The sequence below is a fragment of the Sceloporus occidentalis genome, unplaced genomic scaffold (assembly GCF_023333645.1).
Source record: "Sceloporus occidentalis isolate IW3139 unplaced genomic scaffold, rSceOcc1.0.p SCAF_212, whole genome shotgun sequence".
Lineage (NCBI taxonomy): Eukaryota > Metazoa > Chordata > Lepidosauria > Squamata > Phrynosomatidae > Sceloporus > Sceloporus occidentalis.
The window spans coordinates 1,358,339-1,385,367 of NW_028317192.1; the positions used below are offsets into that span (position 1 = coordinate 1,358,339).

The 27,029-nt window shown below is 43.9% G+C and overlaps 1 protein-coding gene across 1 annotated transcript; it reads right to left on the minus strand.

The window, feature by feature from the left end:
* Window positions 1–224: 224 nt before the first annotated feature.
* On the minus strand, window positions 225–25,185 carry LOC149277535 (actin filament-associated protein 1-like 2). Its single transcript, XM_089502818.1, has 18 exons — window positions 25,059–25,185; window positions 24,652–24,729; window positions 24,177–24,256; window positions 16,908–16,998; window positions 11,253–11,464; window positions 10,964–11,143; window positions 9,636–9,725; window positions 9,200–9,284; window positions 6,543–6,647; window positions 5,663–5,874; window positions 4,862–5,007; window positions 4,194–4,302; window positions 3,451–3,687; window positions 1,628–1,751; window positions 1,328–1,489; window positions 916–1,106; window positions 583–705; window positions 225–251 (listed from the first exon to the last, which is right to left on the minus strand). Exons 1-18 carry the CDS (start codon window positions 25,072–25,074, stop codon window positions 225–227), a joined length of 2,268 nt encoding a protein of 755 aa, XP_089358944.1. The 5' UTR covers window positions 25,075–25,185.
* Window positions 25,186–27,029: the final 1,844 nt, after the last annotated feature.

Sequence of the window (27,029 nt, forward strand, 5' to 3'; positions counted from 1 at the left end):
CTGTTTTGCTTCGGATCGGTCGGACTCAGCCCACCGGCGGCCAAACATGAAGACGGATCTGCAGGAGACGAGGTCTCTGGGCTGCTCGGTGGACTTGCTCTGGGGCCTCATCAGAAATGGGCTCGAACCTGATATCTTCTTGATGAATGAAGCCCCCAGAGCCGTGGTCCAGCACGTCGATGTCACATTCGAGTCTCTCAGTTCATTAATAACAGTGACCTTCCTTAACTTGCCCCTTTCTTTTCCCATTCCTAGAAAAGAACCATGTAAGTGATTATTATTATTATTATTAGTTATTATTTTTATTATTGTTAAACATTGGAGTGAAGCTTCTCCCCCAAGACCCCATTCCTGACGTTTAGGGTATAGTTACACGTTTTCTGGTTCCAGCTGGTCCATGCTGGGTCATAAAGTAGGGAATACAGATTATAATTTCTATACCAATAGATTCTTGTCAATGTCCCGAGGCTGAGTTGCGATGGGAAGATACGAAGGGTTAATAGAATGTTGAGGTTAGAGGAGGTTCTAATATGGAAGGTTCTCTGGTGTTATCTGGTTCTACGCAGCTTTGCGGGTTCTCACCTTGGCCTTCTGCAGGACTGTGCCTTTTCCGGTGGTCATGATGGACAGAGGTCTGTTTTTCAGCGCCGTGGCGGCATTTACCGGTGACGAGTCCGGTAAATGAATGGGACTGCTGCACTTAGCCTGAGCAGGAGGACAGCCAATAGGAAAACACTTTATTTGTAGAAATAAACTCAATTTTACATCACAAAGAGTTACAAAGTAACAAAGTCAGAATCCCCGAGCACAAGGGGCCAGTAACCTGAATTGGACCTTATTAAGTCCCCTGAGAGTCTTCAACTCGTAGATTCGCCCCCCCGGACAATACTTGTAAATTATCCAACGCAGGCTCACGTTTGTGGTGCTGTCCAAGAGTGTGGCGTCCACGGCCGTCCCCAGCGTCACGGGCCCCGATTCGGCTTTCTTCAGGTTTTCCTTCACCTCCATGATGCTGAGCTCCAGGTCCACGCGGCGGCTCTCCTTCTCCTTACATTCCTCCTCTTTGCTTCTCAGCTTCTCCTCCAGGCCGGGAAGGAGATCCTTGTCTGTCAACGCATTCAACCCATAGATTAAATCCAGGAAAGCAATCAATTAACTGCAGCTAAAACCCTGAAAATCCACCCATTCACCCCCAAAACCCTGAAACTGGGGTAAAAACCATGAGAATCTGCCCATCGACCTTGAGATTTAAGGCAGATCCCAGGGATGCTCACCCAACCCCCCACCGGCTCCCCCTGCTGGCCGTCGCCATCATGGTCGCCGTTACCGTTGCAGTTGGCGATGGATTCCTTGAGTTCCCGTCTCTCTCTGCGCAGCTGCGCCAGTCGCGTCCGGATCTCCTCTCTCTCTTTCTCCAGCCTTTCTTTCTCTTCTGTGAAGCGTTTCGCTTCGGCCTCCGTGCGGTTTTTACCCAGTTTGGTTTCAATGGCTTTAAAAAAAAAAAGACAAACATTTCCGATTATTTACCATTCAAAGCGATTTCCGCAGAATTTTAGAAAGAATCCTGCGTACGACCTCTTGGGGCTTTTTTTTTTATTATCGCCCACGTTTACGTGGATCGGCTCACCTGGGCCGGATATCTTGACTTTCTCTGTTTTTTCTTTGCCCCTGCTGTCCAGGGGACCGGCCGTTACTGGAGCGGGGGCCGTTACTTGGATATCAGGGACTGGTTTCAGAGAACTTTCTTCTCCCTGCATCAACAAGAATAAGAATTACAGTTATAGAAAGTGTTACAGATAAGTGCGCTGTATACAGTAATAACCCCCCAGCGCTGTATACAGTAATAACCCCCCAGCGCTGTATACAGTAATAACCCCCCAGCGCTGTATATAGTAATATAACCCCCAGCGCTGTATACACTAATATAACCCCCAGCGCTGTATACACTAATATAACCCCCAGCGCTGTATACAGTAATAACCCCCCCAGAGCTGTATACAGTAATATAACCCCCCCAGTGCTGTATACAGTAATATAACCCCCCCAGCGCTGTATACAGTAATATAACCCCCCCAGCGCTGTATACAGTAATATAACCCCCAGCGCTGTATACACTAATATAACCCCCAGCGCTGTATACAGTAATATAACCCCCCCAGCGCTGTATACAGTAATATAACCCCCAGCGATGTATACAGTAATATAACCCCCGGCGCTGTATACAGTAATATAACCCCCGGCGCTGTATACAGTAATATAACCCCCCCAGCGCTGTATACAGTAATATAACCCCCCAGCGCTGTATACAGTAATATAACCCCCCAGCGCTGTATACAGTAATATAACCCCCCAGCGCGGTATACAGTAATATAACCCCCAGCGCTGTATACAGTAATATAACCCCCCCAGCGCTGTATACAGTAATATAACCCCCCAGTGCTGTATACAGTAATATAACCCCCCAGCGCTGTATACAATAATATAACCCCCCAGCGCTGTATACAGTAATATAACCCCCCAGCGCTGTATACAGTAATATAACCCGCCAGCGCGGTATACAGTAATATAACCCCCAGCGCTGTATACAGTAATATAACCCCCCAGCGCTGTATACAATAATATAACCCCCCAGCGCTGTATACAGTAATATAACCCCCCAGCGCGGTATACAGTAATATAACCCCCAGCGCTGTATACAGTAATATAACCCCTCCAGCGCTGTATACAGTAATATAACCCCCAGCGCTGTATACACTAATATAACCCCCAGCGCTGTATACAGTAATATAACCCCCAGCGATGTATACAGTAATATAACCCCCGGCGCTGTATACAGTAATATAACCCCCGGCGCTGTATACAGTAATATAACCCCCCCAGCGCTGTATACAGTAATATAACCCCCCAGCGCTGTATACAGTAATATAACCCCCCAGCGCTGTATACAGTAATATAACCCCCCAGCGCGGTATACAGTAATATAACCCCCAGCGCTGTATACAGTAATATAACCCCCCCAGCGCTGTATACAGTAATATAACCCCCCAGTGCTGTATACAGTAATATAACCCCCCAGCGCTGTATACAATAATATAACCCCCCAGCGCTGTATACAGTAATATAACCCCCCAGCGCTGTATACAGTAATATAACCCGCCAGCGCGGTATACAGTAATATAACCCCCAGCGCTGTATACAGTAATATAACCCCCCAGCGCTGTATACAATAATATAACCCCCCAGCGCTGTATACAGTAATATAACCCCCCAGCGCGGTATACAGTAATATAACCCCCAGCGCTGTATACAGTAATACTAATAAATGGTGGGAGATCTGATTTATTGGGCCAACAAAAGTCCTTAGGAATATGACATTTTAAAGGAAAGAGTAGCTGAAGGTATCTGTGTTATTATCTCATATGATTTCACCCTCTACCCCCCCCCCCATACCTGGCTTGTTATCTTGGGGTCAGGCTGGGGTATTTCGGATTTTCCGTGTGCCACGTTCTGCTGATCCTTCCCGTCTTTGTCCTTTTTATCACCAACTCTCTCCGGTCTGGGAGAACTGGTCGGAGACTTGCAGAGAGTCTTCGCTCCGGAGCAGTGCACAAAAGATTTGACCGGGAGGATTTCGAGGTACGTCTCATCATCTGCTTCCCCCCGGGGATCAACTTTAGGGTCTTCTTCCTGTGCAAAAAAAAAGGAGATGAAGACCCATCTATTCAAAAAACGTACGCTGCTATAAAAAAAAAAGAATTCTGCATTTTGTTTCTGGCTGTCACTTCAGATACTTTGTAGCAGCTCCATCCTCTCCCTGGCTCTACTTCATGGAGGTCAAGAAAATGTGCGGCTCCTAGTGGGCGGGGCTAGTCCTAACCAATAAAAACTAAATGCAATTTTTGAATTAACTTTTCTTCCACTGCAATACCTTAAAGCCTAATTTGGTGTTAAAATATCACCAAATTGGTCCAAGTGGCCAAGTGAATACAATGTGCTCTATCTTGGATTTCCTTAAATGTATTTATTAGCAGATGGCATATATGTTAGATTTTTAATAATAAAAAAAAAACACAAAAAAAAACCAACACTTTTAAAAGGAAGTAAAGAAAATCTTTCATATTTAGTAGAAAACCATCATGTTCCGTAAAACTAAAATACAAGGTCACAGAACAGTAAATAATACGGTATCTCACCGTCGTGTCTGACACGTCAACGTCGTCGTAGAGGTCGTCCTGCTGAGCTCTGCCCCCGCGCGGGTTGTCGATATAGGTGTTGGGCTCTGAATATTTCCTCTGCATGAAGCTGCATCTCCGAGAGAGGAAAGTCGGGTTATATTATGGCTTGAAAATGTTGAATAAATACATAAATGGATTGGTTGTAATAATTATAATAATAAAAAGTAAAATGAAAAAAAAGTGAGAAATATTATATTATAAAAGGTCATTTTGTTCACTTAGGGAGGTCCAGGAAGGCTGAAGGTGACCTCGTGGAGGACGAGGGGCAGATTTGCCACACAAGTGATCAGATAAATGATCTCAAACTGTAAGCACTGGGGCTTTTAACCAGTTCAGTTGTAACATAAACCACAGCTCCCATAACCCTCAGCCAACCCGAAAATTGGAATTGGTAGCCGGTCTGCCACAGGATGCCAACTCCTGACGTATAAACTCGTAACAATCCTACTGATTCCGGGAACTCGCTGTCTTAATGAGATACTTTTAGTTTCCGTGTAATAAATAAATGGCTGTAACTTAATGTTTTCTTATAAATATTATCCATTCCTGTTTATAAAGAGCCTGGGGTCCTCTCTGTAATATTTCTCTGTTTATAAATTCAGGACAGGCAGGGATCGTAAACTTACAGATATGAGTTCTTGGCCGCGCTGACAATGCAGGAAACCCGGTCGGCGTCCACGTAATCGTAATCAAATTCTTCAGGGTCCGTCTTTGACCCCGACTCTAACAAGAGGAGCCCCAGCCAGTGGCCCATGTCCTCGGATGACTTGGCCTGCGATGCAGAGAAGGGGAAATTCAGCGTGTTTTTAATTAAACTTCATTTCACTGACTGGGAGAGTCCATCAAACTGCGCGCCGGTCCTGGGCGGAGGGGGCATGGGGACCACCAGTGGTGTCCGGAACATAATACAAGACTAAAGAAGCGGAACCTAAAAACTGCGGAAAAAAAACCTTGAAATATTTCCCTTTGTTTTTAAAAATTCAACTTGGGCATTTACTTTTGCCAACGTGTTTTTGCACTCGCATGCTCACTGGGGGGGGGCACACGGGAAGGGGTCATGCCTCCATAAATGTATTTTGTGGTTTTTTGGGGGGGGGGGGTATTATTTAGCACCCACACAGGGTTTTGGAGTATAGGTGGCAAATGTCAGCACACCAAGGGTTCTCTGGGATCTATTTGTTTTACTTTTAAAAAAATTTATTGTAAATTTTATTATTTATTTATTTTTTAGGAAATGTATATATATATTATTTTTAATATAATTTTGCAAGTTGCAGGTGAGGACACGCGACTCCCAAAATGAATGCCGCATGCATCTACACATTAAATAAAAACAGCAATACAAGTGACATCAACCAATGCCTTTGACTGGGATGCTCTGGTTATAAATACCCAGGGGTTTGAAAGTTGGCCACTGAACTAATTACCTCCAGGGTCACCAGAGCCTCCCCGCCGTGCAGAATGCGGAAGGAGTACAGGTGATCAGAGCTCGGGTAGGGGATGATATCGCATCCCGGCAGCGACACCGGCTGACACGCCGACTTGCTCTTGTTTTTATCCTGGTAAAAATGCAGCTGCCCGTCTTTGATGCAGCAATATCTGGACTTCCACTGGCTGTTAACCAACACGTTCAGGTAACCTGCAAGAGATCAATCACCATGATCTGTGAACAATATCAATGGGCAGGAGATCAGTCCCAGTCCTGAAGGGTCAGCCCCAGTCTGCGAGAGGTCAATCCCAGCCTTTGGGGGTCAAAAATAGCATTGACTGGCTGCTGTCCCCAAAATACTGGGATTTATGGCAGGAAAATGTATAATTTATATGAAAATTCTTTGAAACGGCTCCTTCCCTGGACCTGGAAACATCTCAGGCGGTTGGCGCAGGAAGAGTAAAAGTAATAACGAGATTGGGCTTTCACTATGGAGATCTCAGCCACAAAGCTCGGGATGGCTCTAGAGGTTCATCTACTGATGGGTCCAAGTTTAAGCCAAGCTGGAGATCCTGCCCCATGGAAATGTAGAGCTGCTTGGGGACCATGAGACGTTCCTACTGAAAACCAAACTCCTCACTGATGTCAATCAGGAGTCGGGACTCTGCTGGGCATTTGGGGCAGGGTCTAGAGCTGAGAGGTCCAGTTAAAACTTTGGATCAGGAGCTCAGGAGCTCCAGACCTGCCCCATACTATAACCGTCTTTAGTTAATAAGAGTTGAGGTTGAACGAGCCTCGTGCTGGACTCTTAGCCCCTTTAGTGATCGTTCTTCCTCCCCACTCAATGAACTTTCACCAATCTCCAGTGAGGAACGTACTTGACGTCTCCAAGGTCTTCTCAGGACTTTCCATGGAAGATGACTTCTTCCTTCCGATGTGCATGAGATTGCTGAGTTTGAGGCCGGAGCCTCCTTTCTTTTTAACTAACAAAAAAAAAAAACAGAAAAAATTTAAATCGCTATTTGGACAAACTCCCAGCAACAAGGAGAGGCGTCATGGAAACAATGAAATGTATCAGTGACTGCACCCTGTCTCCCCCCCTACTGACTTCATGGAGAGAGAGAAGATCCATAGACCCCAACAAAACATTAACTACTGCCAGCTCCATTAAAGAAATGATTTTAAATTGTGTTGGATCCTTTTTGTGCTCCTTCTACTGGCTTTGTGTCCAATACACGAGTGAGCCAGGTTTGTTTTTGTTTTTATTTTTACCAGTTACTAGCCTGGATCTGCCACAAAAAGGTGTCTATAAGTGTGAAAGGTGGTGGGTTTTATACTATATGCTTACTGATGTTTTTTCTGCAAAGAATGCTTTTTAATAAATCTGGTTATTAATAATAAGTTGAACTTTTTTTTTTGTAACCCCAATTATGAAGGACCAACCCTTGCAAATTTTCCTCATAAATAAGGGGCTGTACTGGCCCTGCACAATGTGTAGTTCATTTGGTGAAGTCTCCCGGGGGGGCCCGTCCATTGTACTGCGCAGTAAGGGGAGATAAAACTGCTACCTAATTTAGCAAAAAAATCGCTAATTCCCATATAATTCCTAATTCACATATACCTTGACAGCAGACGGGAACCGTTCAAGCCCACCCAGTCTGCCCACCCAGTCTGCCCATTGTGTTCCTGCGGTTAGAGCGTAAACTGATTGTATCGTATATACAGATTATTAACATTTTATTTGTGAATTAACACTTTGTCTCACTAATTCACATAATTTACGCAGCAGATCCCGCGATGGCCACTAGATGGCGCCGTATAACAAAGTGCATTTCTTGCACGGAGACGAAGGGTTCCTGACATTTACTAACGAGCCGGATACGTTAATTAGAGACCAGTATGAGGTCACCGAAGCGTCGGCTTCCATTATTTCGAGGTTCACGGAAGCGCTCAACTCCTCACTCCTTCCTTCCTACTTTCCTTTCTTAATTAGCTGAAGAAACGACATTCCCAGTACAAAAGGTTTTTGTGAGCGCAGACTGGACGGTCTGGGGTTATTCTCGATAAAGAAAGACGTTTGTGTAACGAACGTGGAATCCACTCTGGAGAATTTTCTCCATGTCTAGAATCCAAAGATTACTTTTTCATCAAATTGCCACATTTCGGCTTCAATCTATTCCTTTGTCTCCTGGAAACATTCTTTACCAAACTGTTAATTAGTCTTTAAACTTGTATTCACGCAGTAATTGGACCGAATACATTGTTTTTCTGATCTTCCTCTTCCTGATTCGCTGTTTATTTACTTTTGAATCACTGCAATTTGTTCTGGAACTGGCGCAGGACTCCAGGTTTAGAGCCAGAACACACTGGTTGAAATATATTACCAAAAATGTTACAGGGCTATAAATAGAATAACATTAATATTTTAGAGCTTCTGGATCCAAGGAGAAATCCGATTGCCTCTTGGAGCCAAGAAGGAATTTTTTCCCCTGATGGCAGAATTCGAAGTAGATTAATTTTTGCCTTCTTTTGGATCAAGGGTTTTTTTTGCCTTCTTTTGGATCAAGAATATGAAGCTTCGGTAGAAGGGTTGAACTTGATGGACTTAGGGCTTTTTTCAACCTTATGAACTATGTAACTATGACAACCCCCCCACGATGTGCACTTTAATGCTCATGATATTTGAGCGGTCCCTTTCCATGGTGTCTCGCTTTGTAAACACATGGAGGGTTTCTGCCGAATCTGCCCCATCTGCATTTGCCCCTTTGCCCATTTGCCCATGTATTAGACACATGACCTGCTTACCGCCAGCCAGCTCCGGCAGTTGCTCAGTAAAGGTTCTGAGACCCTCTGTGCGCATGCGCGGAAAACGCTCTCATTCATTTGGAATGGAATGTCACTTTAGCTCAGTATAATAACCATTAATTATACTTTACTGATTAAAGTGTTTTTCATATAATTCACGGGGTAAATCACTGCTGACTTTTTAAATGATTTGCTTGCTGGAAGGGTCCACAAAGACTCGGACCGCCCACCTGGGACAGTAGACCAACGCTGGGTGGGCCGCTGAGCTCCCTATAGTCACCCGACTGGCCGCTCCAGGGCCGATCAGGGACTGCAGTGGCTGGATATGCTACGCCGACATAAAATATTAACGTGGCCCTGCCTGTGAAGACTCTAAACATTGAGCCTGAATAATATATTAAATATGTACGGATATCAGGGTGGGTCTCTCCTCGTATGTTAGCTATCTGTTTGGTAAGTTAGTAGACCGTGCCTGAATCTTCTCAATCCCTGAACTTTAAATTCAATTTGCACATTTTTGCACTGCATTAGCCTCTACCACTTCTGCTGGAACCCTGTTCCACTTACCTACCACCCTCTCAGTAAAGTAAGTCATATTGAACTCATCATATGACTCAGGCAGAGAAGTTGGCTAAACTTTCTCTAGTTAAGAAACTACCAAGGAAAGAAAAGGCGGAGAAAGGTATTACACATATTTTATAGTTTATATATATATTTATATATATTTCACCTTCTTTGGTTTCAGGGGTCTCGGGGGGGCCGTCAGTGCTGCTCCCACTTTCTGATGCACCGGAATATCTGTCTGACGCCTCTCCCTGCGGATTTAAGCGATTCCAACAGATCAGCCCAAGCGGAACCTTCAGATCTCTGATTAACGTAACAAAGTTTCTAAACAATATTGATACAAAGTTACTTCGAACAAAACTTTCTATTCCGCAAAACAGAAAAACTGCCAGCACTTCGGGTTCTGTTTGTAAATAAAATGCTAAATATTTATCGTTTTGGGCAAACTCCATCTTAATTCCTGCTAAAAACTCAGCGCATGCCCCGTGGAAATATTATTAGGAGGCTACGCAATAGGATGGCGATATATGAAAAATAAATACAATGAATATATATTATATTATATTTATTAAATTTTATACATTATATATATATATTGGTACCTTGTGTAACATTTGCCGCTGACTTTCCAATGCGAGAGGAGAGCTTTCAGAGGCCACGTCGGTCTGGAGGCCACTAATCTCCTGTATCACCTGTGTGGTGCAAACAGGGACACGTGTCACGGGGGGGGCAACTAAAGCAGTTTTTTTAACTCCTAATCTGTTGAGCCATTAAACAAAACTGTAACAATATAAAATTATTAATGCTTCACATATTAACACAAGTTATTGCCCCAAATGTGGTGCTAAGTCTCTGCCTAGTCTCCTATCCCCTGCCTACGGATAAACTAAGCTGGAGAAAGGAAAAGCCTCAGCCGCTGCAGAACTTCTTGGGGCGAAAGACGTGTCCGTCATGTTATCTCATCGCTCCTTGAGGTTTAAAGCTCCGAGAAGACATCTGGAACGGATGCCCTTTGGGTGCCCTGCCTGGGGTATCTAATAGATGGATCTGTGCTGCAGGGTAATTAATAAAGGCGTGAAACGCGACGAGGTCCACACACTGCCTGCTCTGTCAGCTTTTTATTGGCTTTATTGGAAAGTCACGACTTCCTTCATGCTCAACTTTGAAGTTTCTGCCTAAAATCTTCCCACTTCTTGTAAGTTTCGACTCGCTGTTAACGGTCATTAAATTACGAGTCCTCTCTCAAAGCGTCTTTGTCAGGAAAGGATCGTCCGCTCTGTGGGTCGCGTCTTTTGAACTGGAATATAAAGAGGGAACTCATTTGTCGTTTATGGGATTCGCAAACAAAGCTGCGGATCGGGAGCCTCGTTTTCTTCAAGATTATTGAAGGGGGGAAAAAAAAGATTTTTTTGTCATTTAATTACAAAGAACCCAGAACCCGCCGGCGGATCAGCAATAATTATCAGATTTACCAGCTCTGGGTGCTCTGTGTAGGAGACCTGGAAGCTTTCCATGTGTCTAATTTTAAAGAAGTTTTTTCAATATTTGGCAACTTGTTACAGTTACTAAATTCCTTGGTCTAGAAACCGGGTAACATTACTGACAACGACAAAGAACCTAACGGCAGATCGGCCCCCCTTGGCCCGTGTAGTCGTCTGTTTTTCCTCCCAGCAGCCTTATTGAGAACGTTTCTTACATGGATCGGAAATTATTATGGTGAAATCAGATCAACCAGGACCTGCCAGCAGATCGGCCCCATGCGGCCCCCGTCTAGTTGCCCATTTCTCCTGCTGTAAAGACTCAAACCTTAATCATTCGTTGGTCTCGTCCTAGATTCAGAAGCCATATGTATACCCCATGGATGTTTATTACCACTTCTGCTGGGCGGATGTTCCACTTAACTATCCCCATATTCTCCCTCCTGTCCTACCTTCAGCCACTGCTCTGCTTGCTCCTTGCTCTGCATCCCCAGCACGATGACGTCAGAGTTGGCCGGCGTGATCTTCAGCTTGTGCTCCTTCTTTCGGACTTGCTTCTCTTTGTGCGTCACGGTGCAGCCGATCAGACCCACGTCCAGCTGGGGATTGTGGTCCTTGGAACTCTTATAACACTGAAAAGAGAAATCCCGCCATGGATTATAAAACAGCATTTTCGGGGACGTGAAATCTACCTAAAGTGCATTAAAGCTCGGAGTTAAAGGGGAAGTCCCATTACGTTACCATTAATCTGCTGTCCTTAATAACACACAGTTGTTTTGCCCACTGGCCGAGCCACTTCTTCCTCCAGAGGAAGGCGCAGATGAGGGCATCTTTCATCAGCTCGATGGAGGCCTCCGTGGACGGCCACTGGTGTTGGTGGGCTGCCGACTTCCCCTTGTTGTTCTCCTCTTCATCGTACGATTCGTAGGAGCTGCTGACGGCGTCCCCATCATCTGCGATCAACAGAAAGACGTCAACAAAAACCGGCCCCCGCGGAACTTGTGATGTGTAACGGCCGGGCGGATGGCGATGAGATTGAGAACCGGATTTGCTCGATTACAAAACAACCCCCCAAAATTTTAATATTAATTTAGGGGGAAAAAAGAAAAAGTCTGAATATAAGACTGCCTTATAGGAAAAAAGTTTTACTTATAAATATTAATTCATGTTTAAACTTTTTTATATTTAATAAAAACCATCATTGAGAAAAATGCATTTCGTGTTTTTATTTCCTTTTATTTGTCACTCTACCCCCCAGATATGCATTATACCCCTATATGCCACTCTGCCCCCCATTCTACCCCCCAGATATGCCTTATACCCCTATATGCCACTCTGCCCCCCCAGATCTGCCACTCTGGATCTTAGTCTTATAGCCAGACCTCTATTTCAGGACTGATTATAAGACGACCTTGAATATAAAATGAAAGGTATTTTTCAGAGCATTTAATCTGAAAGAAACCTTGTCTTATATTAGAGCAAATACGGTATTTTGTAGCATAAACTGCCTTTTTGGTTAAAGGTTTTTGTTTTTTTTGTTTTTACCAAAATCCTATTTCTTGGTTATTTTGGGGTCAGGTGGCACCCGACGCCATCCTGGTTTCCGTGCCTTGTCTTTAACATTCTCCGTGTTATGATGGGATGAAATTAAATTGGTGGATCCATGGAATGATTTTAAAAAAACACATAATGGTGAATTAGTTGTATAAATTCTCTTTTTCTAAGACTAGTCTGTAAGTAACTTTTAGATATTTCTTCTTTTTATAAAGCTGCGGGAGGAAATGAAATCATATAATTTGACTACAATTCCTATTATCCTTTATCCAGCCCAGAATGAATTTCTTATCAGAATTCTGATAATTGTAGTATTTTATTACCCTTAAAGCTAAGAATTGAAAGGGTTAAAAGGCAGGTCTCATAGGACTGCGCCCAGATTATCGCTGACCTTTGAAAAGGAATTTTCTTTACATAACATTTTCCTCTCTTTTCTGTGATATCGAAAACAGCAGCTTGGAAAAAGCGCTTATCTGTGTGATAGCCGGGGTTGCCGTGGTTACCGCCTCACGTTTCTTAACAGAATCCCTTTTTTTTTATACACGACACTCAACGTCACACTTGGAAATGGGGGGAAAAAACAAGACTGTCGTATATCAGAATAAATGAACGATGTAGTTGGCTAAAAAGAAGCTCTTGGGTCTCTTTTCCATTCGGTGTCATTGTATCAATAAGAATACATATCAGTTTTATGAGTGACGTTATAAGGGGGTGACGGGGACCACGTTAAGTGGTCAGAGCAGCAAAAACGGGCACTCGGCAGTATTTGGGCTCGTGCCCGCTGTGGCCAAGGGGCTCGTAAGAACTGAGAATCATTAACTAGAAGAAAGGGCAGAATTGTGTCCCATGGGCTCGGAAATACATAGTAACAAGTCCCAAAAATTCTACCCTTCTACTGATCCTTCCTGCTTTTGACCCAAAAGAAGCCTAAAATAAACCCCGATTTAACCATTTTCCTAGTTTTGCCACTTAAGGAAAAAATCCTTCTTGACTCCAAAAGCCAATCAGATTTCCCCTCCGATTAGAATAAGAATGAATGATAAGAATGAATGATAAGAATGAATGATAAGAATGAAGTCTTCCTATTATGATATCTTAGTAATATTTAGGATCGAGGGGCTGCTGAGTGTTTTTATAATTTGGGATTATTTTACATAATTATAACATTTTGTGATTCTCTCTTTTCATCAATGGGAATGTAGATAACATTTTAGTATAATTAGGTGTATGGTGGGGAGGAAGAGTTAATCTTTCTTTTTATCATTGTAAAAAAGTATAATAAAACCGCAAATCACAGAGAGCAGCTTCTTTTATCGGCAGGATAATAACGCACGCGCCCCCCCCAGGCACTTACCCTTAAATGTCATAATAATAAAAACACTTGTGCATAATACGCACACTTCAGATAAACGCTACATAAAAGGTTGTGTCATTTTGTACTTCAGTATAATATGTATCTCATTAATAGTATTCTTTAAAAAAAAAAAAGGGGGAAAGTGAGCTTTAGTGAATTTTTTACAGTAAATTCCAGGAAAGCCATGGATTTCACGCAAGATACAGCGGCTCACGGTCTCAACACAAAAAGATTATTTTATTCGCTCAGCCTGCTAGACACTCAAAAAAATAAAGATAAAACCCAAGGAACAAAAGCAAAATAATCTGCTACGTTTCATGTAGAGGAGCATGCGAGATTTCTAAGTAGTCTGGCTAAGAGAAATGGGAGTTGTAATGCGACTGTGCAATCATAAATGCCATGCAGCGGGTGGACAGATCATTCAATGTGCACCGGTCACCGTATAGAATATGAAAAAAATCTAGTTTTTTAACATTTGCAAGACTTTCAGATATTTATTTTTATTATTTATTTATCATTATTTTTGTTTAATTTTCAGGTTGTGTTGAAATTTCCTAAATAGAAATATCTTGGAAAATTCAAAAGCGGCATAGAGGACACGTTTTACGCTCTTCTAATTCATATAATATTTTGGTGGGTTTTTTTTGTTTTTTTTCTGGGGTGACTGGCCCACTTTGGCAGCTAAGGAGTTAATGCACGGCAAAATGCACAAGGCGGTAAAGGTGGCGTGAATGCGGTACCCGTGGTGATCGTCTCATAAATGTCTCCGTCGGAAAAGAAGAATTGGTTGCCAGGAAAGCTGCCTGCATGCGCGAGGAGAGACACAGAAGGATATAAGAAACAAGAAAACCAAGAATAATTAATGTTGTGAATGAAGGAGAACCCCCCCCCCCCCGCAGGAATAATAAACATTTGACAATAAATCTTAATTCCTGAGCGATTGCGTCGCAGATACAAAATAACACGGTGGGGGGGCTGTTCCTTATTCAGGGTTTGAGAGTATTTTCAGGAATTTTGGGGCAGGATGCTGGAATAAGCGATTTAAGGGGAAATGGGCGGGGAGTGGGGCGTGTCAGGATCCCGCCCCTGCGACCCGGAGAAGCGGTGCATCCCCCAGTTATGCCCAAACTCACCCGATCTGGTGCCCCGGGGTGGACTGCGTCCGGCCGGATACTCACAGCCGCATGCCGCAAGGGTATAAAAACACAACGTCCGGCGACGTTATTTATCGCCCGCTGGCCTTAAAGTGCCCGGGTCACTTAGTCACCCCTAATCCGGTGCTGCGGAATCCTTCAACTCCCTTTTTATCCCCAATCCTACTTCTTACACCCACATCCAGCATGTTCATCCAGCTTCAAACTGCTTCCTCCTTTAAAGATATTTGTGGGAACAGTTGGAAAAATCTGGGTGACCCTCTTTTTTTTTTTTCCGTTGTGCCACCCTTTCTTCCCCCTCTTACTTCCTCGGTGCCCATCTTTCTTCGTCATGCCCCTCTTCCCTGCCTTGCCCCTCTTTTACCCCCTTTGTTGCCCTTCCCCCTTAAACATGTGCCCCCCTTTTTTGGCCATTTGGAATTTTGAGATAGAGATATTCCGAATTATCGGATATTGTGATTGGGTTTGAATAAAATGACTTTTATTTAGATGTCCGGGGACTTCAGACGCCCCGGCGAGGGTCCGACTCGTTTCTCCCAGTCAGTTATTGCTTGTTAATACCCCGGAAACCACATAACGGTTATTTATAGTTAAACGTAACGACACCTTTGACTCGTCCCGGGCGTCTCTACACAAAAATAAACCTCTCGTTATCTGCACATCTTGTGTTTTCTTAAAAAGCCGGTGACCCCACATCCGGCTAACATGCGAGGTCAGAATTAGGGAAAAAATACATAAATATTACGAGGTTTGGGATTTTTTTTTATCTGCTTTTTATATCGGATTTTTTGGTTATGAATTAAATCATGTTCTGAATTCATAAATTAATTGATCATAATAGCAAAGAAAATGTTAATTAACCCGTTTTTTACTCTGCTTTAGACAGCCTTAGCTTGTTTTTTTCTTTACCCGTCATTCCCCTTTTCTACGTATAATGCCCCCCCAAAATGTATATATATATATATATATATATATATATATATATATATATATATATATATATATATATATATATACATACACACACATACATACATATATTTTTTTTATACCATTTTCTTGTATAGTCCGCATGAATTTAGCATGAATTTTAAAATAGCATTAAAAAAAAATCACAAAACTATTTTTTTTTTTGCCCTTTTCCTTAACAAATTAGGTCCCTCTGATAAAAAACCCACTTTATTTAACAGCATCTGGCAAAATAATACCCCGCATGGATAGGTTTTTTTATTTTATGCTCCCTTACATACCGTACATATTATTTCTTAACTTTGAATTGGAAGCAAAAAAGTGTTTTGGTTTTGTTTTTCTACAAAGAAATGTGCACATTTTTTAATTTTTTAAAACGTTTTAAAATGTTCTTAATTTATTTTTATAATGTATTATTATTATTACTATCATTATTTACTTTTTACACTTTTTTTTACTGGAGATGCCTTTGAGGTCTTTAAAGACATCAGCGGTCTATCTAGGAACTGGACAGTACCCCTTATGATGTCATTGTGACATCACTGCAGTCTGTTTAATTATTCTTTTTTATTTATTTTTTTTCCTCCGTCTTCACATTGATCCCCAGCGCTGCTGATCACAGAGCGATGCGGAGCTCGTCAGAGGCGTCAGACCTGGGCTGTCGAACCCACAGGATGTGTGATGGGCTACTTATTATGTCTTAGCCATCGTACAGCACCGTGGAATATGGTGGTGCCATATAAATCAATTAATAATAATATTAATAATAATAATAATATCATAAATAATATATATAATATATAATAAATGATAAATTATAGATAAGGGGCGAGAAAAATTATTAAAATGATTCTTGATCTGTTAAATTGGCTTCGCAATGTTCCGATACCCGTTCACGCTCTACATAGACACAGAATATACTGGAATATCTCTGACCTCCTAGTAGTCTCTCTGACCCCCCAGTAATCTCTCTGACCCCCCCCAGTAATCTCTCTGACCCCCCCCAGTAATCTCTCTGACCCCCCCAGTAATCTCTCTGACCCCAGCTCCCTGCTCTCTCCTTCAACCCGTTTCTTTTCTTGTAAAACCTTAGAAGGCTCCTTCTCAGTCCTCTAGACTGTAAGCTCATTGGATCAGGGCCCTCCTCACCTGTTGTGTCTGTAAGTCAATTGGTTATGTTACATACTACTTGCTATGTCCTGTCTACCCATTGTACAGCGCTACGGAATTTGATGGCGCTATATAAACAATAAATAATAATAATAATTATTAGGGTCTCCATAGAGCTCGTGACTGAAAAAATGTGAGGAGTGCGAGGACCCAAAAAGAAAAAAATCACATATATATAAAAGAAAAAAGCCGCACCCATAACGGAGGCATCGTACGGCTCGGCCTCTTCATAGTAACCCTCCGCCGAGTCCGCTTTATTCTGACAAACGGGGGACTTTTCCGGAACCTGCAAAGAAACACAATTAGAGGCGTTACTTTGCCCCCCCCATGTTACAGGGTCACCGTACCCAAGGCTGGGTACCCCTGTTTGAGGGCTGAGGAATCACCAGTCAGTCCCTCATACGGATCGCACTCAGCTATCCACGGATCATCCAGACCACCATTCGTAGCAAACCAAGAAGAACTCTCTTTATTACAAACACACAGAACTTTATACAATCTCAATGCAATGTGTACCGAACCCAACCCCCACTCCCATCAGCCACATCCCATCACAAATCCCATCAGTATGCAGGGGATGTATCAGGTGAGGGGATTACAGAATACAATGGGTTCCCCCACCTGTGTTATCCCCCCTGTAGTGCGGGTGCCGTCTGGGCAGACAGGGCTGTGCTGGCTGATTAAGAGCCCCAGCCAGATTATAGGATCGTCTCTTTGAAGGCTGGGGCTGAAGCCACATCAGTCTCTGGGCCGGTTACACAATAAACACAATATAATATATTACCGGGTCATATGTGACAGGAGCAGAACAGTAAAAGGTGTGTATCTAATGATATCTGAGCATCCCGATTGGTGCTTCTCTCCCTGCTTTATCACAGCGGGAATCCCTGCTTGAACACAGGTAACTTCTTGCCAGAAGAGGGCATTGCTGTTTGTGTATATGAAACGCTTCACAAGTCACGGTGGGGCATTTGGGGCGTCTCAGGGGTAATAATCAGCTTCATGACGGCAAAAAACATTTCCACTTAGTAATACATTTGGCTACCGGAAAACAGCTACAGAGGGACTTTAAAAGACAGCTGACAGGGAGGAGGGAGGTAAATGGGAGGTTCTGTGTTGGACAGGGACCCCCCCCCCCACACCGGGCCACCCCCCCCCGGGGTAAAAAACTAGGTTCAGGGGCAAAAAGCTATAAAAACCCAGAAACCCAGAATCTGCAGACAGATCAGAGCCCAAACCTTAATCAGTCGTTGGTCTCGTCTTAGATTCAGGAGCCGTATGTCTATCCCATGCATGTTTAATCCCCTCACTGTATTACCCACTACCACCTCTGCTGGGGGGTTGTTCCACTTATCTACCACTCAGTAAAGTGAATAAAAACTACCTTACATCACACGTAAACCTCTGAATCCCTGGCTTTACATTGCGGCGTCTCGTTTCATTTCCAGTCCCGTTTTATGTCTTTGAAGAATAAAGCAGCAAATTCAGTAAAACCAAAAGGAAGTTCTTCGGAAAGTCAGACGGGAAACGCGGGAGGCGATTCTTTGAAGTGAATCCAATCCCCGGGAAATCCCAGCTAAGCTTTCACTGAACTCTCCCCAGACGCAGGAGAACAGCAGGAAGGTCAAACAAATGGGAAAGGGTATCGAGCGACATGTGACCTGGGAGGCCCTGGGCCGCAGAGCTTACAATTAACTTCTGTACGGATCTCTCAGTGGCAGCGCCCACTAGAATCAGCTTAATGCAGAATCTGCATCATAGGTTTCTATACACATTATCGGGGCATTTAGGGCTGTAGAACCCTGCGATCCCCTCATACCCAGCAAACATTCTGACCTTCTAGAAAAGAGGGGGCATCAGGGGGAGAAGAGAGGGGTATCTGCATATTAGCCATTTGTATGAGTTCTCGCTTTGTTATCTGAGCCCCAATCTACTAGACAACCCCCCGACTCCTTATCATACTGCCTGTGGGGAACAATAGAATGGCTCGGTCTTAATCACCCAGTCAGATTCTCTGACTTATGAAAGTCTATGGAGCAACGGACTTCATTATCATCGCCATAAAGCATCAGCTCAGTATCACTGGGAGGTTATTACTGTACAGCACTGGGGGTTATATTACTGTACAGCACTGGGGGTTATATTACTGTATACAGTGCTGGGGGTTATATTACTGTATACAGCGCTGGGGGGTTATATTACTGTTTACAGCGCTGGGGGGTTATATTACTGTATACAGCGCTGGGGGTTATATTACTGTATACAGCGCTGGGGGGTTATATTACTGTATACAGCGCTGGGGGTTATATTACTGTATACAGTGCTGGGGGTTATATTACTGTATACAGCGCTGGGGGTTATATTACTGTATACAGCGCTGGGGGGTTATATTACTGTATACAGCGCTGGGGGGTTATATTACTGTATACAGTGCTGGGGGGTTATATTACTTTATACAGCACTGGGGGGTTATATTACTGTATACAGCGCTGGGGGTTATATTACTGTATACAGCGCTGGGGGGTTATATTACTGTATACAGCGCCGGGGGGTTATATTACTGTATACAGCGCCGGGGGGTTATATTATATCCCCCCCCCCCGGGACCCCGCTGTGTAGAAATATTTTTTGCCCGGAGAAGCTTGGAGATGTTGACATGATATATTATATGACCCTGAGTTTGCGGGGAGTTTAGGGGATTCATCCTCCTGCATTCTGTGAAACATCAGAAGCTGAAATCAATCAGAATAAAAGCTTCTCCCGTCCTCCATAAAACAAGAAAAATGCCAAAGCAAAACGACATAAATCTGTATTACTAATCCTACTGAGAAGGGAGGCAAGATCACTAGAAGATAAAAGGCTTTACTGAGAGGGTGGTAGATAAGTGGAACAGCCTCCCAGCAGAAGAGGGTAATACAGTGAGGGTATTAAACATGCATGGGATAGACATACGGCTCCTGAATCTAATGCGAGACCAACGACCGATTAAGGTTTGAGTCTTTACAGCGGGAGAAACGGGTGACTAGACGGGGGCCGCCGGGGGCCGATCTGCCAGCAGGTTCTATGACTGGATGCATGTTATATACGGGAAATGTTTTAATAACGATGTTCTTATTAAGCATGAAGATACATTTAGTTATCCCAGAGCCGGCAATCAGGGGACAATATGGCTGTTATCGAGTTACAACTCCCAGTATGCTCAGCCAGGGGAGTTTGTCTGTGGCCCCCATCGGACATCGGTTTTAATACAAATACCTCTTGTGTGTTTTTGTAAAATGTGCACAGCTCTCGAGATCACATCAGAGCTTCAAGTCTGATTCCCACCTCCATAATGCTTGGATTTTTTTGAGGGGGGCTTAAGTTTTTTTGAGACGTCTGTGTTCTGAGATCTGTTATTCCTCCCCAAACATAACCAGGACTTATCGACCAATTTGGAGCTTTGAAGAAATCTTGAAGACTTTGAAGAAATCCTAGACTTTCTAGGACGCGTCTTTGGAGCCGTGAGCTGCCGATGCGCTGGACATGTGACCCCCCCCCCCGCCCCCCCGGGGACAGCCTCGCCGGGGCCAAAATAAGCAAAACGCAAGATTTTTCCCATAGAAATATCCCGAAAAAAACATCAGCTGCTGGGAGGGGATATCACAAACCGTTTCCCAAATATCAGCCCAAAATGTACCATTTTGCAGCTGCGTAAATCTGAAAAAATAGGAATTATGTAAAAAAATAATAATAATAACTCCGGGAATTAACTGGAATTCTTCCTCCCCGGGAGTTTTTTTTCTGTCTCATCCAGGAAATTTTAAAGTTGCAGAAATAATCGTTTTCCGTGGTTTGTTTGTCAATATTTCATTATTTTTTTTCGCGGACGCGCATTCCTTTATCGCATGTGGGAGGAAACGCAGAGGCTTCGGCATTCGCCCCCCGACGCGTCCGCGGAGGAACACGAGGGGGGTGGAGACGGGAACGCGGCTTTATTATTATGGAAACTTATTCTGTCGAAAAGGGTCTGGGAGGCAAACGAAGTCATAGCTGAGGCCAAAACTAAGTGAAGTTACCCACAAATGCTCTTTACTGAGAGGCTGGTAGATAAGTGGAACAGCCTCCCAGCAGAGGTGGTAGAGGGTAATACAGTGAGGGTATTAAACATGCATGGGATAGGCATACGGCTCCTGAATCTAAGACGACTGATTAAGGGTTGGGCTCTGATCTGTCGGCAGATTCTAGGTTTCTGGGTTTTTATAGCCTTTTGCCCCTAAACCTAGTTTTTTACCCCGGGGGGGGGGTTGCCCGGTGTGGGGGGGTTGCCCCGTCGAACACAGAACCTCCCATTTACCTCCCTCCTCCCTGTCAGCTGTCTTTTATTTAAAGTCCCTCCGTAGCTGTTTCCCGGCAGCCAAATGTATCACTTTTCTTGCCTTCATGAAGCTGATTATTACCCCTGAGACACCCCAAATGCCCCACCGTGACTTGTGACGCGCTTATTATACACAAACAGCAATGCCCTCTTCTGGCAAGAAGTCACCTGTGTTGAAGCAGGGATTCCAGCTGTGATAAAGCAGGGAGAGAAGCACCAATCGGGACGCTCAGATATCATTAAATCAGAGGAGGATATGGAGGGGTCGCTCCGGACCGTGTGCCCCCAGAGTCTGCCCCTTCACCCCCAGACTCTAGGACTGGTTCCAAACTCTGATTCCTATCATCCCCACATCACACGAGGACACCCCCCCCCAGGCCGCGACCCCGGACGTTTGGACCCCGCTTGCTTTTTGTTATTCCTTCCCACGCTGCTTTTGGGCTGATTTCTGTCATTCCGCGAATGCTTCTGATTTCACGGCCTATCGGACGTCGCCAAGCGCAAATAAATCGGGAATAGGGGCAGAGGAGCAGGGGAGTCGGGTGCAGCTGGAACCGAGCCCCATGCAGGGGGTCTCCAAACCGCGGCCCTCCAGCTGTTGCAGGACTACATCTCCCATAACGCTCTCTCAGCTCAGAGACTGGCAGAGGATCTTGGGAGTTGGAGTCCTGCAGATCCAAGACCCACGGATCCATGAAATGGGAATTAGAGTCATCGCGGCTTTTTAGCAAAAATAAAGATATTTCATTTATTACCAAGAAATCCAATTCCTACGCTAAGTATCTGTTTAGATTATTGCCCAATCTTACATCAATCACCTACATATTAACCCCTTAAATCCTGGAAGAGGTTGGCTTGATCAGTCAGGAAAGGTCTTTGCTGATCTCTTTGATGAACCCGATAGGAACCAGAACTCCTTCACAAAGCGTGGGTCACCCGTAGTCCACGCGCCACCTCCTCCTGCTACCCCCCAGGGGGATATTTTTTTCCCCACAGGGGATGTGGAGAATGGGGGGGGGGGCACAAAGTGTGTGTGTCGGGGGTAATATGTGGGGAGGTGACCTTTCAGTGTAATGAAAGAGTTAAATGTTTTCTATTCAGGCTGTCAGTCAAAGGGTTAATCAATACCCCCCCCCCAGCACTCCAGCTGCCGAAGCGCCACAAGGGGTTAACGGGGGGGGGGCAGGAAATGCCCGTCTCCGATCCGCACATTCCATGGATGAAAACAGGAGAGGAGAAGCGGCTTTTTCCCACGCCTCGTGCCTGCGCGGCCGGCGCCTGCGCACAAATCAGCGGGGGGGGGGGCTGGGGGTATTAAGGTATTTGAAACAAAATGAGAGATTTTTTTAGGTGCTTCTTTCTCAGGGGAGCGAAATCACTGCAGACTTTAAACAATAAGGAGTGCGGCGAATGTGAGTCGGGGGTCTGCGGCCCGATATGTCCGGCCCGGGGAGGGGGGGGGGCATTTTAAAAAAAAACCAAAACAAAACAACTAAAACGACCAAAACAACCAAAAAAAACAAAACAACCTGTGACGGAAGCCTCCATTACTGGGACCACTGGAGAAGCCTGACTGCCAGCCTCCTCCCTATTGACGATGGGCCCTGGGTCTGTAAAGACTTCTGTGTCCCCCCCAGCAGTATCATCTCATCACTGGCTGAGGGGATTATCTCCAGCAGACAGCCAGGATCTGCCACCAGGGAGAGGCCGCCATTCTTTCAGTTTAATGTTGTATAAATCAGTCTCCCCCCTATTGTATTGTTAATCCCGTTACTGCCCCTGTTGTCTCTGAGAGGCAGATTAAGGGGGCAGTTTGTGTCCCAATATCTTGTTTTATGTTAATGTGTGTGATATATATATATATATAGTGTGTGTGTGATATATATATATATAATGTGTGTGTGTGATATATATATATATAATGTGTGTGTGTGATATATATATATATAATGTGTGTGTGTGATATATATATATATAATGTGTGTGTGTGATATATATATATATAATGTGTGTGTGTGATATATATATATATATAATGTGTGTTTTGCTGGATATATCCAGCTCTGTGTGTCTAAAATAAATCAGTCTTCGTTTGGTTTTACCCGACACTGAGTCTCGGCGAGTGACCGGGGAGCCGGGGAAAGTGTGGTGTCCCAGGCTAAGGGAGCACAAGATAGCGGAGGTAGTCGGTCGGACTAGCCAGCTCCGTGACACAACTAAATCAACCAAAACGACCCAAAAAAACCAAAACAACCAAAACGACCAAACCGGAAACATCAGAGAAAAAAAAAACGGCAACTGGATAGAAATCCAGACCCTTTTTTTTATCATAAAATAGCACATTGCTGACAACAGTCCTGATATCACCGGGCCAGTCCCGACAGAGCGTCTATTGTCTGTCCTGACGACTTCGTCTGTCTTCGTGGACTGCTCTTAAGTTTAGGATGTAACCAAACGCTCAGGATCGTGGTGTGGGGAGGAACGTGATATTCCAACCATTACGGACTACAGTTCCCAGCGTCTGGCTGAGGATCATGGGAATTGTAGTTTCCTCGCTTTTTCATAAAACAGTTTGATAGAAATTTACTTTTTTAAAGAAAAAAATATATAGCACATATAGGTTATCAATTTGAACCTTTTTTCTGTCATTTTTATTTGTTCCTCAAAAATTCAACTAAAAAAGTTAATTTGGGTTTTTTTACAGCCATTTTTTTTAAAGAAAAACAAAAATCGCAATTTACTGTTAGCGTGCGCCACAAACCAAAAACGGGAAGTCGTATTTCACATAAATCACCAAACAACAACTTCCTTGTGTCAAAAAATAAGAGGACCGCATGTTAGAGCTGATTTACGTTTACTGCTGTAGATTGTAAGCTCCTAGGGCCAGAGTTCAATTGTAACAGCTGCGGAACTCGCTGGCGCTTGATAAAAATAATAATAATTCACGTATTAATTAAATTTGACATTTTATGGCAGATATATTAACCAAAATCCCCGATATTAAAATACATATTTTATACATAAATTAATAAATGTCATTTATGGGAAAAAAATAGTAAAATGACGTTTTTGGGGGGCTAATTTCCCCGGCTGTGTAATTAGCGCCTTACGGTTTTTGGCGGCGGGAGGTCCGGCAGGCTTTTCTGTGGAGCGGCGCCGTGGTGCGCTGGCGTCCCATTGGTCAGCGTCTCTGTGGTTGGATGATCCACAACGTCGTCTTCAAAAAACAAACAGAACAGATAAATCATTCTGACAGAAATACAAAAAAAAAGAAATCACATTGTACAGCGCCGCGGAATATGAAGGCGCTATAGAAATCAGGACATTAAAGGGACCTTATAATAAAATAATGAATTGTGTTAAAGATACCTTTATTGGCTAACTCAAGTATAATAGATTGCAAGCTTTTGGGTTTCTTTTTCAGGCAGATTCTATATCATAAAAGTGTACTGAGTTTGCATCACAGCCCTCACAGCCACGTTACTGTAAATTCACATTTTTATTAAAAAAAATGTTTTAAAAAACCTTTTTTCCCCCCCAGAAATTCTCAGATTCTCGGCGTTACCGGTTACCGGGGAAACGTACCTCTTTCGGGTTTTGCTTGCTCGTCTTTCTTGTCTGAAACAACCACCTTATTCATGTAGATATATTCCTCGTCGCATCCTGCAGTCATAAAACAAAGTGTTCAGTCCCTGCCTCTGTCACCCAGACCCTCCCGGCAGATCGGCCCTCGCCGGCCCCCGTCTCGTCTCCCGTTTCTCCCGCTGTAAAGACTCAAACCTTAATCAGTCGTTGGTCTCGTCTTAGATTCAGGAGCCGTATGCCTATCCCACGCGTGTTTAATCCCCTCGCTGTATTACCCTCTACCACTTCTGCTGGGAGGCTGTTCCATTTATCCAACACCCTCTCAGTGAAGTAAAACTTCCTTCCATTCCATCTCAGCCCCTGCCCCTCTAGTGTTAGAGTAAAGTGATAGAAGCCGCTCCGCTCACCGCTATTACTTTTCATGTAAACCTGGAGGATTTCGGTTAAGATGGATTTCTTCAGGACGGCGGAGCTGCTGAGGCTTTCTTTGTCCAGAACGTTCAGGAAATCTTCCAGCTCGGTGAGCAGCCGTTCCAGGGCTGGGGAGGAAAAAGACAAAGATCAGACAAAAAGCCCAGCCGGGATCCATCGCAGCCCAGCCGCGTACCCTGGCCATGGCTGCCCCTGCTTGGCTGTACATATGGCGGGAGACCACAAGGTGGTAAAAAGTGGTGCTGTCGCCATAGAAACGAATGGAACGTTCCTGCTGATTCTTTCAGTTCTGGAATTGTCTTTGATGCATAAACCATATACAGGGCCGGACGGACGGGGGGGGGGGGGGTAAAGAGGCTCCCCTGTCGCTTTGAGGCCAGCGGCCAGCTAATAATTGATGCACAGCCGACAGCTGGATAAGACTAACGGCGTTTGCCTCGAGTGCCCAGTTTACAAGCTATAGAAATGAATGATGATTAATGGATTATTTTATTTTATAAAGGGTCTAATAGATTGTAAGCTCCTAAACCCAAAGCCCGCTTCTCCTTACGCTGGGGTTAAACATCTGTTAATCTAATTGTCCATTTTAATGTTCATTTCCAATCTCCGATATCACGGGACGGATGGAGAATAAATGCCGGAATAAACATTAATATTTACAGCGTCCGGCGAGGAATCTGATCGGATTCCGGAAGGAATTACCGCATTTGCTCGATTATAAGACGACCCCCCCCCCCAAAATCTGAATATTAATTAATGAAAAAAAGAAAAAGCCTGAATATAAGACGACCCTATAGGAAAAAAGTTTTACCAGTAAATGTTAATTCCTGTAAACTATGTGAACAATTGTTTGTTAATAAAAGCTATGATTGAGAAAAATATGTTGTTTTTGGTTTTATTTCCTTTTTTTCAACCTGCCCCCCCAGTTATGCACATCTGCCCCCAGGCTTGCCACTCTGCCCCAGAAAAGCCTTATACCCTCTAAATGCCACTGTGCCCCATGATACACCTTTTAACCCTCTATATGCCACTGTGCCCTATTATAGGGTTAAAAGGCATATTATGGGGCAGAGTGGCATATAGGGAGGTATAAGGCATTTCAGGAGGCAGAGTGGCGCATAGAGGGTTAAAGGGCATTTCTGGAGGCAGAGTGGCATTAAGGGGGTTAAAAGGCATTTCACAGAGCACTCTGCCTCCAGAAATGCCTTATGCCCCCCCCATTTAACACTCCCTCCCTCTCCCTCCTCCAAACTTACCGGTGCTTCTGAGACCCCGGTGCTTAGTCCGGGCAGCATGTAGAGCTCTACGCGCTTGAGCGGAAGTTGTCTACGCGATTCGCGTAGAGCTCTACACACTGCCCGGACTAAGCACCGGTAAGTTGGGGGGCATAACACAGGAGGAAGATCCAGGTCCCCTGCATCGCTGCGGGGAATCTGGATCTTAGTCTCATAGTCGGACCTATTTGAGGTCTGATTATAAGACGACCCCGATTATAAGACGAGGGGTATTTTTCAGAAAAAACCTGGTCTTATAATCGGGCAAATACGTTAATAAATGGCAAAATCTGAAAAATAGCTTAATTGTGGGGTGTTTTTGCCTTCTTTTGGATCTAAAGCAGGAAGGATCGGTGGGGGGGACTTGATGGACTTGGGTCTTTTTCCAGCCTAAATCACTATGTATGTTAATATGTTACTATATATGTTACTATGTATGTTACTATATGTTACTATATTACTATGTGTGTTACTGTGTTACTATACCGCTATATTACTATATATGTTACTATATTACCCTTTGTACAACGCTACGGAAATTGATGGTGATAATGTTACTATATATTACTATGTAACTATATTACTATGTATGTTACTATGTATGTTACTATGTATGTTACTATGCATGTTACTATGTATGTTACTATGCATGTTACTATATATTACTATGTA

Bases quoted from the DNA above. Each gene is read 5' to 3' on its own strand.
- LOC149277535 (XM_089502818.1), bottom strand. The intron at 6,648-9,199 runs GTGAAATATATA...TTTTTTTGTTAG, and splicing joins GACCCCTGAAACCAAAGAAG to TTAAAAAGAAAGGAGGCTCC. The intron at 252-582 runs GTGAGAACCCGC...GTTCTTTTCTAG, and splicing joins CAGTCCTGCAGAAGGCCAAG to GAATGGGAAAAGAAAGGGGC.